General features: G+C 45.7%; 1 protein-coding gene across 1 annotated transcript; it reads right to left on the bottom strand.

Moving 5' to 3' along the window:
* Window positions 1-365: 365 nt before the first annotated feature.
* Window positions 366-15,648, bottom strand: ankrd34bb (ankyrin repeat domain 34Bb). The gene is made up of 6 exons (XM_071352201.1): window positions 13,952-15,648; window positions 3,081-3,383; window positions 2,549-2,786; window positions 1,923-2,323; window positions 1,222-1,384; window positions 366-1,145 (listed from the first exon to the last, which is right to left on the bottom strand). The coding sequence occupies exons 2-6, from the start codon at window positions 3,281-3,283 to the stop codon at window positions 372-374; spliced, it is 1,779 nt and encodes a 592-aa protein (XP_071208302.1). The 5' UTR covers window positions 3,284-3,383; window positions 13,952-15,648; the 3' UTR covers window positions 366-371.
* Between the last annotated feature and the right edge of the window lie 333 nt (window positions 15,649-15,981).

Here is a 15,981-nt window from a genome sequence, read left to right on the forward strand (position 1 = left end):
GTCATGGTCACACAGCATCACAATGTCATGGTCACACAGCAGCACGATGTCATGGTCACACAGCAGCACAATGTCATGGTCACACAGCAGCACGATGTCATGGTCACACAGCAGCACAATGTCATGGTCACACAGCAGCATGATATCATTGTCACACAGCAGCACCAATGCTTGACATAGGAAGCGATCACAGTCAGCCAAGCACACAGTAGCCAGACACAAAGAAAATGCAACCTTTTAGCCTGGTCCCAGAACTGTTTCTGCTGTTTTGCCAAGGAGTAACATTGACAAGACAGCACAAACAGATCTGGGATCAGTCTAGCATCGTTCGTCTTATTGGCCGAAAGAGCTCCTGGAGGTTGAACAGCTGTTTAATCTGCTCTGTCTGCATGGATTATCTCCTGGAGGTTGACCAGCTGTTTAATCTGCTCTGTCTGCATGGAGTGTCTCCTCAGCAGTGTCTGCTTTGACTTCAGATCTCTGGGCATGGCAGGAGCACAGGGGACAAGAGGCTTTGATCCCAGCCCTGCAACACCCCCATTCATATTCAGTGCCTTGGTGCTTCCACTCAGGCTGGGGCAGGTTGAGGTCGGGCTGACCCCGATATCGGGTATGGGTGCGTGGGGGTTGAGAGGGGGCAGGTACCCCGGGCGGGTGTGGGAGATGTGATCCAGGAGCAGGGCCCCCGAGCCTCTCCTCTCCAGGTTTGCAGGGCCTCTTCTCTGGGCAGCACTCTCCAGGGACTCCCGGGAGCCCGACAGTGTGGAGGATCTACTACTGACCAGTTTACGCTTCTCAGTTCCCCCTACAACACCCCTGGAGGAGTCTCCGCTCTCTGGGTGGCTGCTGTGGCTGCCAAACTGGGGAAGCTGGGAGTCAGAGCTGTAATGGTCTATGCCAATGTTGCGGCGGCGGACCACATTCCTCAGGCTGGACACAGCCAGGTTGGGAAGGCAACAGTCTGGAGAGGTTTTGTTTACGGGGAGGACAGGCTCATGGGCGCCACAGGGGTAGCCTCCATAGCTTCCTCCGTCCCCCCGGTGCAGGAGGTTTGGGTGGGAATAAGCTGCAGCACTGTCGTAAGACATCTTCCTACTCAGGCATCCTCTTCCTCCTCCCCCGCCACCTCCCTCACTCCCAACCACCTGAAAGAGAAAAAAATATACAAATTAATTATTATACAGGCACATGATAAGTTATTTGTTTTATTATTATCATGACCTGCTCCAGCAGCCCTGTGGCATCCTTGGGGTCGATACTTTGGTGGCGGGCGACGATCGGATGTGCCCCGGGTCCCACCCTTCCGGACCCAGAGAAGACCAGGCTGTTGACCCGGAAGGAGAGCTCTTCCTCTGGGGTGATGTCCAGCAGCTCCTCGGTCAGGCTGGAGGAAGAAGAAGAAAACACACATACATATTTGTTTGGAGAGGCTGGACCAATGGGAAGCTACTAGTGCAGTTCCCTGTGAGCAGTTTAGGGGTTAAAGTGCCTTGCTCAAGGGCAGGAGATAGTATCTAGGACACTGATGCCACCAATCCTCCAGTTGCCGACCCACTCCGGACCAGATTTTCTTCCCTGACAGACATAGGATTCAAACCGGTAACCCTCCAGTTGCCGACCCACTCCGGACCAGATTTTCTTCCCTGACAGACATAGGATTCAAACCGGTAACCCTCCAGTTGCCGACCCACTCCGGACCAGATTTTCTTCCCTGACAGACATAGGATTCAAACCGGTAACTCTCCAGTTGCCGACCCACTCCGGACCAGATTTTCTTCCCTGACAGACATAGGATTCAAACCGGTAACCCTCCAGTTGCCGAACCACTCCGGACAAGATTTTCTTCCCTGACAGACATAGGATTCAAACCGGTAACCCTCCAGTTGCTGGCGCACTTCTCTAACCTAGTCTAGGCTACCTACCTGGAGGCCTTGTTCTGCTGCAGCCAGGGCTCAGAGTGGAGCCGCTGGGGATGGAACAGCTTCACCACCCCAGGACCGGGGCCTCGAAACAGGTTAGGGTCCCTGGTCGGGGAGCCCGGCTGAGAAGAACCAGAACCAGCAGAACCAGAGATGTTTGTTCCACCACCCTGGTGGTGGTGCTCCCTGAGGCCCAGGAGGGGGCTCCCTGGCTGGGGTGAGGCAGTGGCTGAGGTGCCCTGTGGAGGGGTGCGGAGCTGGATCTCTGAGGGGGACATGCAGCAGGCAGCAGAGCCAGGGGTGCAGTGCAGGCGCTCCTCCAGGTCGGGAGGCGGGGGTACGTTCAGGTACTGCTTGGTCATCTGGCGTCCTGACGGCAGCTTGTCCGTGGTGATGATGATGACCTGTAATAAAGGCCATCAGATGGTTTTTTTTAATGCAAAGCCACTTCTAGTAGAGGGTGCAAATGGGTGGCCCCAGCAAAGGGTTGCAAAACTCTGGTTACTTTCCCAAAATTCCCAGGTTTTGGAATCAGAAGGAGATCAGCAGGAAACCTCAAACCAGGATTTCTGGGGAAGTTACCAGAATGTTGCAAACTTTTCCTAGCGGAATCAAACCCACATCCTTACCTCCTTGCCCTTGGCCTTGCAGGCATCCAGTAGGACTCTCAGGGCCTCGTTCTCCCCTGCGTTGACAGCATAGACCAGTGCTGAGAAGCCAGAGTGGTCGTCCAGGCTGGGGTCAGCTCCACTCCCCAGCAGTAGAGAGAGGACCTCTGCCCCCGCCTGTTCCAAACAGGCATGCATCAGGGCCGTCTTACCGGTCTTGTCCTGGATATTTGGGTCAGCTCCGCTCTCCAGCAGGTACCTGTTGATGTAATGTTGATCAATACCTTGTGGAAACACCTGAAGAGGAGGTACAGGGTCTTATGGACACTACGGCAAGCCATTGGTGGCCAATATTAATCATAATATTGGTGCAGGATTTTGCTCCAGCCATAGCACCTGATTTAACTAATTATCCAATCATAGTCTTCAATACAAACTGTGTTAAGTCAGGTGTGTAACTATTTTGGCTGTTTAACTGTATGTAGTAAAAGCTTGCACTGGCCCATTTGGACACTCTTGCTCTGCTGAGCGGTGTTCCTACTCGTTAACGTACCGAACCATCTTGTGTTTGGGCACGCTTTGTGCGTCCGTGTGGCGCGTCCTGCACGCCACCATCAGGGGCGTCTCGCCGCGCTCGTTGCTCTCATTGATGTAAGCCCCTCCCTCCAGCAGCAGGCGTGTCAGACGCAGTCGGCTCAGGAACACAGCCTTGAGCAGAGAGTTCCCGTCCGTACGCACCACCATCGCGTCTTCCATGACAGCAGGGTTAAAGGTGAAAGGTCACGCTAATGCAGGTACCTGTACTGTTTCTTATAGGGTCATCTGTAATTTATGTATATGCAATTTGGTCAAGGCCCTGTGGGAATACAAAAGGACAGGTCACTAAATAATCCAGACAACAGTATTTGAGCACAAGATAACCCAGGTCTAAACCTGACGCTGATTTGAAAGAAAGACAGAAGGCCCCAGAGGAGCAGAGTTGCCCAACCTTAGTGCACTTTGATGTATTGATACTGTCTTGGACCACACATGATGTATTGATACTGTCTTGGACCACACATGATGTATTGATACTGTCTTGGACCACACATGATGTATTGATACTGTCTTGGACCACTCATGATGTATTGATACTGTCTTGGACCACACAGGATGTATTGATACTGTCTTGGACCACACATGATGTATTGATACTGTCTTGGACCACACATGATGTATTGATACTGTCTTGGACCACTCATGATGTATTGATACTGTCTTGGACCACACAGGATGTATTGATACTGTCTTGGACCACACATGATGTATTGATACTGTCTTGGACCACACATGATGTATTGACACTGTCTTGGACCACACATGATGTATTGACACTGTCTTGGACCACACATGATGTATTGACACTGTCTTGGACCACACATGATGTATTGACACTGTCTTGGACCACACATGATGTATTGATACTGTCTTGGACCACTCATGATGTATTGATACTGTCTTGGACCACACAGGATGTATTGATACTGTCTTGGACCACACATGATGTATTGATACTGTCTTGGACCACACATGATGTATTGACACTGTCTTGGACCACACATGATGTATTGACACTGTCTTGGACCACACATGATGTATTGACACTGTCTTGGACCACACATGATGTATTGACACTGTCTTGGACCACACATGATGTATTGACACTGTCTTGGACCACACATGATGTATTGACACTGTCTTGGACCACACATGATGTATTGATACTGTCTTGGACCACACATGATGTATTGATACTGTCTTGGACCACACATGATGTATTGACACTGTCTTGGACCACACATGATGTATTGATACTGTCTTGGACCACACATGATGTATTGACACTGTCTTGGACCACACATGATGTATTGATACTGTCTTGGACCACACATGATGTATTGATACTGTCTTGGACCACACATGATGTATTGACACTGTCTTGGACCACACATGATGTATTGACACTGTCTTGGACCACACATGATGTATTGACACTGTCTTGGACCACACATGATGTATTGACACTGTCTTGGACCACACATGATGTATTGACACTGTCTTGGACCACACATGATGTATTGACACTGTCTTGGACCACACATGATGTATTGATACTGTCTTGGACCACTCATGATGTATTGATACTGTCTTGGACCACACATGATGTATTGACACTGTCTTGGACCACACATGATGTATTGACACTGTCTTGGACCACACATGATGTATTGACACTGTCTTGGACCACACATGATGTATTGACACTGTCTTGGACCACACATGATGTATTGACACTGTCTTGGACCACACATGATGTATTGACACTGTCTTGGACCACACATTATGTATTGATACCAGTGGTGGGCCGTCAGGGCCTGCAAGGCCTTCTCTGCTGGCCTAAACATCATCAGAATATAATTTTTTTTTAAATATATTTTCCCACAAATATGTATTAAATTATTCCCCAGAGTAAGAGTTATACTCTTCATTTCATAGCTTTCCTCTTGGTTGCACTGCTTCCAGCCCCAGGTTGAGATTTGGAGGGCTGGTCTTTATGTTAGATCTTTTATCCAATCATATTCAGCCATCATGTGTTGCCAGGGGTCTAAAATCTGCTCTTAGGCCTTCAGAATCAACAGTGCAGGCGCTTGTAGCTTAAAGTGAATGGAAATTAAAATTTTGTGTCAACCAATCAGCTTTAGAGTTGGCTATTGTACGCCTGCTGGCTGGCTCCAGTGTTACACAGGAGCCAGCTAGCAGGCGTAGGGCGTCCACGTCTTTTGATTGGATTACCAATATTGAGAGGCAGGTCCTATGGGCAGGTCTATGCAGATCTAGGAAACTGAATTTGATAAACGAATTAATTCGCGTACTACCTAAACTGTTTTTTGAACCCACAATGGCGGAAGGAGGAGAAGATGTCGAGGATATAATTATAACGCCATTCTCAAGACGAACTTTTCAAGAAAAGTTAGACATTGTAAGGAGAGGTCGCCCGACGCTACAAAGCCTGTCACAGGCGGGAAAGGGGTTCGTTCGTTCGCCACTTTCAAAGTTTCAACTATGAGCGCTGTCAATGGCTCACAGGCTCCGAGAAGCACTGCAAACTGTACTGCTGGGAATGCCTATTATTTGCAAGTGATCGATTTGGTGTTTGGAGCCACACTGGCTTTGCAAACTTGAGTTGTCTAACCAAGGCAGCAACGAGACACCAAAGTACGGCTGGGCACTTACAAGCAATGGTGCTTTTGAAAACGTTTGGGGACACCAGAGTGGAGCTACAGCTCTCACTCGTCCTGCGTTATGTGACGGACACGGGAGTCAAGGAGCGATTTATCCGGTTTGAAGATGTGACAAGCGGCAAGCGAGCTGATGACATTGCCGCTCTTATTTTCCGTTTCTTGGAGGAAAATGAATGTAGTCTGGATAAAGTTGTGGCACAGTGTTTTGATGGCGCAGCAGTCATGGCATCTGGACTCAATGGGGTGCAGGCTAAAGTTAAGGAGAGGGCACCGATGGCCTTATTCATTCACTGCTATGCACATCGACTAAATTTAGTACTGACTCAAGGAGCCTCAAAGCTTAAAGAATGCAAGGTCTTCTTTGCCAACCTCAATGGCCTTGCAGCATTTTTCTCACGATCCCCTAAGCGCACGCAACTGTCTAATAATCAGTCTTTGGTGAGTAGGCATACAATGCATGTTATTTTTTATTAAATGTGTATGTATGTTTCGCATTTTATTTCGTTAATATTAAATAGCCTATATATTAACAAAATAAAATGGCAAATAGCCTATGTTGCAAATGATTTGTTTTCTTTTATTTTCAGTGAATAGTTATGTGTCTTTATCATCACGGTGAAACTGCTTTGGGTGCGACAATGCGCTGTTTAGTGAACACACTGTATTTATTTTTTGGGGGACTTAAAGCTCAAAGTTTGTGGACCAGAAATGGATAGAAGAAGAATATTAATATAACTCTGTTGCACTCGACTATGTTCTTGCCTATTAGTTGAACTGTACTGTATTGTACTCTTCCCCTGCAATTCTCTGAAAAAAATGTCAATTTCAAGGTGACGCAACGCCTGGTTATACTGCGTTTCTGTCTAAATGTATAGTGTCTAGAGCCATGGCATCTAAATGATGGTAATAACAGGTGGATTAATTCGGGTGGGACTGTGTAGGACCTCACTGAAGGCCCAGGCGCCAGGCCCACGGCACGCTACTGATTGATACTGTCTTGGACCACACATGATGTATTGACACTGTCTTGGACCACTCATGATGTATTGACACTGTCTTGGACCACACATGATGTATTGACACTGTCTTGGACCACACATGATGTATTGACACTGTCTTGGACCACACATTATGTATTGATACTGTCTTGGACCACACATGATGTATTGATACTGTCTTGGACCACACATTATGTATTGATACTGTCTTGGACCACACATGATGTATTGACACTGTCTTGGACCACACATTATGTATTGACACTGTCTTGGACCACACATGATGTATTGACACTGTCTTGGACCACACATGATGTATTGACACTGTCTTGGACCACACATGATGTATTGACACTGTCTTGGACCACACATGATGTATTGACACTGTCTTGGACCACTCATGATGTCCTGCTCACCTACAGTTTCTCCTCTTTATTGTCAAAGACCTCTGACTATATTAATGGCTGTGTTTCTAGACACTATTAACCATGAGGTTCTCATCACAAAACTGTTCAAGTTCAATGTTTCCCCCTAAGCCATCAAATGGATGAAATCATACCTTGAAGGCAGAATGCAGTGTGTCAGAGTGAGCAATAAGCTGACTCCCACTCTCAGCTATGATGTGGGCGTGCCCCAAGGGTCAGTACTGGGGCCCCTCCTGTTCAGCCTGTACATTAATGATCTGCCTTCTGTCTGTACTGGGTCTGAAGTTCAAATGTATGCAGATGATACAGTGATATATGTGCATGCAAAGAGCAAACGACAAGCTGCACAAGAACTCACTACTGTAATGGTCCAGGTTACAAAGTGGCTCAGTGACTCACTACTGTAATGGTCCAGGTTACAAAGTGGCTCAGTGACTCACTACTGTAATGGTCCAGGTTACAAAGTGGCTCAGTGACTCGTGTTTGCATCTCCATGTGAAAAAAAACTGTTTGCATGTTCTTCACAAAGGGGGCAACTGATGCTACTGACTGAGACAAATGTGTCAGGGGAGAAGCTCCAGGTGGTATTTGATTTGAAGTACCATGGCATTATACTTGATTCCAACTATTTTTTTAAAAGTAGGTGAAAAAGGTAACTCAAATAACCAAATTCAACCTAGCTAATTTCCGATTCATACAGAATTGTTTGACTACAGGGGCAGTGAAACAGTACTTCAATGCTATGAAACTCCCCCACCTAACATACTGCTTGACTAGTTGGGCCCAAGCTTGCTGTACAACATTTAAACCCATTCAGTCTGTCTACAAACAGGCTCAGAAGGCATGAGTTCCTCCTGAGTTGGGAAAATCTTGTGCAATACACTGACGCATGTCTTGTATTCAACAGCCTAATGTAAATGGCCTGTTTTTTTTGTCCTTGGTACCTGGACATGAAGAAGACACTTAACAGACAGACGCAACATGTTATACAACACTGACGACCTCCGCTCGGTTTGAGGGGCGGCGTTTGTGCGTGTGTTTGTGCGAGTGGAGAAGGACAGGGAGCTTTGTATGTCCTGAAACTGTCTGGGGGGAGAGGTGTGTGTGTGTGTGTGTGTGTGTGTGTGTGTGTTTGTTTGTGCGAGTGGAGAAGGACAGGGAGCGGATGGAGAAAGAGACATGAGTAAATGAAGTCTCTTCCCCTTCACCCCCGTCTTCCTCACACACACACACACACACACACACACACACACACACACACACACACACACACACACACACACACACACACACACACACACACACACACACACACACCTCTCCCCCCAGACAGTTTCAGTACATACAAAGGGTCTCTCTTCATGACGTGTTCTGTGAAGGAAAAATACTTTCTCCGCTGTCACCCTATGTTCCTAGAGTGACTATATGACGTTATGCAACACTGAAACTCCTAGAGTGACTACAGTTGAAGTCGGAAGTTTACATACACTTAGGTTGGAGTCACTAAAACTAATTTTTCAACCACTCCACAAATTTCTTGTTAACAAACTATAGTTTTGGCAAATCGGTTAGGACATCTACTTTGTGCATGACACAAGTCATTTTTCCAACAATTGTTTACAGATTATTTCACTTATAATTCACTGTATCACAATTCCAGTGGGTCAGAAGTTTACATACACTAAGTTGACTGTGCCTTTAAACAGCTTGGAAAATTCCAGAAAATCATGTCATGGCTTTAGAAGCTTCTGATAGGCTAATTGACATCATTTGAGTCAATTGGAGTTGTACCTGTGGATGTATTTCAAGGCCTACCTTCGAACTCAGTGCCTCTTTGCTTGACATCATGGGAAAATCAAAAGAAATCAGCCAAGTCCTCAGAAGGAAAAAAAACTGAAAATGACGGTATGCAACACAAACTCATTGTCTGCTTGGCCTTGTGTTTCTGTTGCTACCATAGCAACTGACTTTTAGAGCGAGAGAGAAAGAATACGTGTATATGTGTGTGTTTGTGTGTGTATTCATCATCGCAGTGTGTGTGTTTGATAATTTCAACAGGCAAGATGTACGTGGATGGATGGATGAAAAATATACTGCATTCAGCTGCCTTTCGTATTGAAGTAGAGGGGTTAGTGTCTGCCAACTACAGTAACCGAGTGACTGAGGAAACACGGGAACCAACAGGTAATGAAGTCTGTGACACCAAGCCAACATGTCAGCTCTGAGGACCAAGGATACTATTGTTGTAAGACTTAAAGGGCTTTCAAATCAAATTGTATTTGTCACATGCGCCAAATACAAAAGGTGTAGTAGACCTTACAGTAAAATGCTGTAAGAATTTTTTAAAATAAAATAATAATTAAACACCAGCAGTAAAATAACAATAGTGAGACTATATACAGGGGGTATCGGTACAGAGTCAATGTGTGGGGGGCACCGGTTAGTCGAGGTAATTGAGGTAATATGTACATGTAGGTAGAGTTATTCAAGTGACTATGCATAGATAATAAACAGAGTAGCAGCAGCGTAAAATAGGGGTCTGGGTAGCCATTTGATTAGCTGTTCAGGAGTCTCATGTCTTGGGGGTTAAAGCTGTTAAGAAGCCTTTTGGACCTAGACTTGGCGCTCCGGTACCGCTTGCTGTGCGGTAGCAGAGAGAACAGTCTATGGCTAGGGTGGCTGGAGTCTTTGACAATTTTTAGGGCCTTCCTCTGACACCACCTGGTATAGAGGTCCTGGATGGAAGGAAGCTTGACCCCTGTGATGTACTGGGCTGTACGCACTACCCTCTGAGATGCCTAGTAGTCGGAGGCCGAGGAGTTGCCATACCAGGCAGTGATGCAACCAGTCAGGATGCTCTCGATGGTGAAGCTGTATAACCTTTTTTAGGATCTGAGGACCCATGCCAAATCTTTTCAGTCCCCTGGGGAATAGGCGTTGTCGTGCCCTCTTCATGACTGTCTTGGTGTGTTTGGACCATTCTAGTTTGTTGTTGATTTGGACACCAAGGAACTTGAAGCTCTCAACCTGCTCCACTACAGCCCCATCGATGAGAATGGGGGCATGCTCGGTCCTCCTTTGACTATAGTCCACAATCATCTCCTTTGTCTTGATCACATTGAGGTAGAAGTTGTTGTCCTGGCACCACACGGCCAGGTCTCTGACCTCCTCCCTCCTTCATTTCATGCAATGTCAGGTGAGTTGAGAAACCGATTTAGGCCTATAATTATTCTGTATCATAAACCGGGTAGTTTGGGTCCTAGATGCTGGCTGATTGGTTGAAACAACATTCCAGCCATCTGTACAGTATATCTGACAATATACCCCAGGTATGACGCAATGCAATGTGTAAATATTATTGTGCTGAAAAACTCTCCGTTGTATCACAACTGGCGTTCTACATCTGTTGTACAACTTGAGTGTGTGTATTTGGCCAGAGTGTGGCTGCATGTGTTTGCAGACAGCAGGAAGTGTGAGCTCTACAGTCAGGATCCATACCAAATGGCACCATATTCCCTATATAGTGCACTACTTTAGACCAGAGCCCTATCTAGGGAATAGCGTGCCATAGGGCCCTGGTCTAAAGTAGTGCACTATTTAGGGAATATGGTGCCATAGACCTGTGGTCTAAAGTAGTGCACTACACTGAGCGTACAAAACATTAGGAACATCTACTCTTTGCATGACATAGACTGACCAGGTGAATCCAGCTGAAAGCTACGGTCCCTTATGGGTGAATGAGGGTGAATGGGGAACGGGGTATGGTATGGTAGTGCCAGGCGCACTGTTTTCAGTGTGTCAAGAACTACAATGCTGCAGGGTTTTTCATGCTCAACAGTTTCCTGTGTGTATCAAGAATGGTCCACCACACAAAGGACATCCAGCCAACTTGACACAACTGTGGGAAGCATTGGAGTCAATATGGGCCAGCATTCCTGTGGAACGCTTTCAACACTTTGTAGAGTCCACGTCCCGATGAATTGAGGCTGTTCTGAGGGGAAAAGGGGAGGCGCAACTCAATATTAGGAAGGTGTTCCTAATGTTTTGTACACTCAGTGTATATAGGGAATAGGGTGCAGACGCACCCTGAGAGGCAGCAGGGCTGGTGACAAGGGCTCTCTCTGTAGGGTGGCATTTAAACCTCTTTCAGCGCTTTGCTTTGAGAGCCGGCCTTCAAACTGCCTGAGTACAGAGAGAATGCATGATGACAGCCAACTCAGTGGCAGCCAGGGGAATACAGGAACCATTTCAAACCGTTTGGGTTGGAGAGTGAGTGGGGAACACATCTCGCTGACCCCCTCTCCAAAAAAAAGGATAGTCATTCTGTCATTGATGTCAGAAAGACTGTGACGAGCCTGTGAGGTTTTGTTCGGTCCGTTTGACAGAAAAACAGAACCTTCAACAACATGGTTGGTGTTGAATACATTTTCATTTTGGAAATGAATTTGAATGATCTGACCTAAATCTTCCATTGGGGATTAGACCATCGCCTACTTGTAGAATTTATTAGAAAAGTTAACAAATCTTGTAGAGAAAATGTTATAAAATGAGATGGGGAAATGTGTCAAGTTACATTTTGAAAAATATTCTCTATCAAAAATGACATCACGTTTCTGAGCAATGCAATGTCCTTTAAAGTACATTATAATACATTTCCTAGAATATGTAGACAAGCTTTTACCCCCCATGTTTGCTCTTGATATCAGGATATATTATATATATTTAGAATCAGTCAAGGAGATGGAAAGTCTGAGTATATCTGTGTTACGTGTGTGTGTCTGAGCATGTCTGTGTTACGTGTGTCTGAGTATATCTATGTTATATATCTATGTGTGTGTGTGTCTGAGTATATCTATGTTATATATCTATGTGTGTGTGTGTGTCTGAGCATGTCTGTGTTGTGTGTATCTGAGATGCGAGGTCAAATCCACCACTTAACTTACCCGGCTGGATGTGTTATTTATAAGTGCTATTTCAATGTCCAGTTTTCAGAGTGTAAGGCAGGCTGACCTCATTCTACTCATCCCCCCCCGCCCCCAGACACACACACACACACGTTTATGCGTCATTACAGCAGGGCAACGTGTGTCACAGTCAGACAAATGAAAAGGTGGCTGGTTCTTACTGTATGTATAGACAATACAAATATTGAATTTAAAAAAAAGCACTTGAGTCAACTGAACCCTGGGGGGGGGGGGGGGGGGGCTCCTTTCTAGATGGAGCAACTGAACCCTGGGGGGGGGGGTCTCCTTTCTAGATGGAGCAACTGAACCCTGGGGGGGGATCTCCTTTCTAGATGGAGTAACTTCCTTTCTAGATGGAGTAACTGAACCCTGGGGGGGGGGGGGGGTCTCCTTTCTAGATGGAGCAACTGAACCCTGGGGGGGGGGGGGGGGGGGTCTCCTTTCTAGATGGAGTAACTGAACCCTGGGGGGGGGGGGGGGTCTCCTTTCTAGATGGAGCAGGGTTGAGATGATGTTGTAGGTTACTATACTCTGAGTGAGATTACTTTTGTAAAGGCTTTATAATTAGTTGATTAACCATCAATTGACCATTTAGAGATACATTATACACCATTGAAATATTTGAATTAACTGTTATAGTTTGTTTGGTAAAGTTACTGTGTCACTGTGTGTTACTGTGTCACTGTGTGTTACTGTGCTACTGTGTGTTACTCTGTGCTACTGTGTTACTGTGTCACTGTGTATGTGTCTCAGTTACAGATTAACAAATAGGCAACATTGGTTCTTTAATATGCCTCAATACATCTACTATTAAATCATTTGAAGTAAATGGTTTTTCTACCCCACAATTCTATTCCCCCTCCTTCAAAAGACTGAGAGCAAGTGAGGATGTGTGTGCGTGTGTGTGTTTGCTTACCTGCGTGTGTGTGTTTGCTTACCTGCGTGTGTGTGTGTGTGTGTTTGCTTACCTGCGTGTGTGTGTGTGTGTTTGCAGGGTATTTTTTCCATATTTTTTCCATAATAATATATTTTCCATAACGACCAGGGACTCGAGTAGAAGGCCAACAGACTGTGGTTAGGAGATGATCAATTGACTTACTGTATATATCAGTCATGGTGACTAAGGTAATACTTAGAGAGGTGCCAATATCTTGCACTCAGATGTCCCCGGAACGGATTTACACACTTTAGTGTAGGGAACTATTAGTGCACAAAAAAACAGACATGTACAGAATTGAAAAGCAATAAACCTAGCATAGTCTAGTCAAGTGCCGCTATAGTGAAAATTGCAAATGTAAACCATTATTTTTCACTCGTTCACACAGATAGTACTATTTCACTTTTGCACATTAATATTTTCTGTCAAAATGAACATTTCTCCCACCTCCTCATCCATCTATGCATGTCTTGTCCAGTTAATAACATTTTACTACATTTCTTTGTTTGTTGAGTATTAAGTGTTGGGGTCAATTCCAGTCAATCCAGGAAGTACACTGACATTCCAAAATCCAATTCAATCCAGGACGTACACTGACATTCCAAAATCCAATTCAATCCAGGACGTACACTGACATTCCAAAATCCAATTCTCCTCAAAGCTTTTCAATTAGGAAAATGTCAAATTCGAATTTGGTTTACTTTATGGTTAGAATTTAAGTGGAATTGGCCATAACCCTGTTCAGTATAATTCTGTTTGTTTTGAATACTCACATGTATTTACAGCATATACATAAGTTGTTTCAATGAAGGGACTCACCATTAGTTGTATGACCCTGTATCCATAAAATTACATTTGATTCTCTTGCTATACCCCTCAAATCACCTGGGATTCTCTTCTCTGTTGTTATACATCCTGCTCGAACAGTTGAAAATGCACCAAAAGATCCCCACCGAAGAACAAAACTACCGAGGAACAAAACTACTGAGGAACAAAGAGACAAGGAGAGTGATAGATAGAAGTGTGATCTATGAGTGAGAGATCCTTTGAGTGAGAGAAAGGAGGAGGAATAGAGTGGAGAGGAGAGCAGGTGTGACCGTTCTGATGGCTAGCTGGGGAAGAGAAAGATAACAACTCTGCCACAGAGAGAGACAGAGAGGAGAGAGGGAGGGAGGAGAGAGAGACAAAGAGAGGAGAGCGAGAGAGGTAGGGAGGAGAGCGCGAGAGACAGAGAGGAGAGAGATAGAGACACAGAGACAGAGAGAGGGGGAGGGAGGAGAGAGAGGGGGAGAAGAGAGACAGAGAGAAATAGGGAGGATGGAGAGAGAGACAGAGGGAGGAGAGAGCAACAGAGGGAGAGACAGAGACACAGAGGGAGGAGAGAGACAGAAAGAGCAACAGGGAGGAGAGAATTAGTGTGACAGGGATGGAGAGAAAATAGTGAGGAGACTGGAGAGAAGAATGTTGACAGCAGGAGGAAAGTTAATAGTGAGGAGACTGGAGAGGAGAATATTGACAGCAGGAGGAAAGTTAATAGTGAAGAGACTGGAGAGGAGAATATTGACAGCAGGAGGAGAGTTAATAGTGAGGAGACTGGAGAGGAGAATATTGACAGCAGGAGGAGAGTTAATAGTGAGGAGACTGGAGAGGAGAATATTGACAGCAGGAGGAGAGTTAATAGTGAGGAGACTGGAGAGGAGAATATTGACAGCAGGAGGAAAGTTAATAGTGAAGAGACTGGAGAGGAGAATATTGACAGCAGGAGGAGAGTTAATAGTGAGGAGACTGGAGAGGAGAATATTGACAGCAGGAGGAGAGTTAATAGTGAGGAGACTGGAGAGAAGAATATTGACAGCAGGAGGAGAGTTAATAGTGAGGAGACTGGAGAGGAGAATATTGACAGCAGGAGGAGAGTTAATAGTGAGGAGACTGGAGAGGAGAATATTGACAGCAGGAGGAAAGTTAATAGTGAAGAGACTGGAGAGGAGAATATTGACAGCAGGAGGAGAGTTAATAGTGAGGAGACTGGAGAGGAGAATATTGACAGCAGGATAGTTAATAGTGAGGAGACTGGAGAGGAGAATATTGACAGCAGGAGGAGAGTTAATAGTGAGGAGACTGGAGAGGAGAATATTGACAGCAGGAGGAGAGTTAATAGTGAGGAGACTGGAGAGGAGAATATTGACAGCAGGAGGAGGGTTAATAGTGAGGAGACTGGAGAGGAGAATATTGACAGCAGGAGGAGAGTTAATAGTGAGGAGACTGGAGAGGAGAATATTGACAGCAGGAGGAAAGTTAATAGTGAGGAGACTGGAGAGGAGAATATTGACAGCAGGAGGAAAGTTAATAGTGAAGAGACTGGAGAGGAGAATATTGACAGCAGGAGGAGAGTTAATAGTGAGGAGACTGGAGAGGAGAATATTGACAGCAGGATAGTTAATAGTGAGGACTGCTGGTCTCTCAGTGAAGAACACAGGACAGCCAATGAGGACTTCTCTGATGGTACAAAACATGGGTCTGAGGTTGTGCACAGGTAAACACTCCCCTTGTCTTTTTGTTGTATTGAAAATCACATTGTGGGTGTGTGTATATGTGTGTATAAGAGAGACGGAGAGACAGAGTATGTCCCCCTGGCATTATGCCATAACTGTTGAATATGCCAGGTGTTAAAACTGTCAAAGTCTCCATCGATCTGTGTGACGACTCGGCAGTCAGACAGCGTCAGGTCCTGGTCCCTCAAGGCTGAGGTAATAAACACGGCCTTTTTAACCACTCAACGCCCTGTCAGCACTGTGCTCAACCTGTGAAGACAGAAAGGTGACTGTTTATAGCGCGTCCTTCACGTCCAA

Source organism: Salvelinus alpinus, chromosome 19 (assembly GCF_045679555.1).
Source record: "Salvelinus alpinus chromosome 19, SLU_Salpinus.1, whole genome shotgun sequence".
Lineage (NCBI taxonomy): Eukaryota > Metazoa > Chordata > Actinopteri > Salmoniformes > Salmonidae > Salvelinus > Salvelinus alpinus.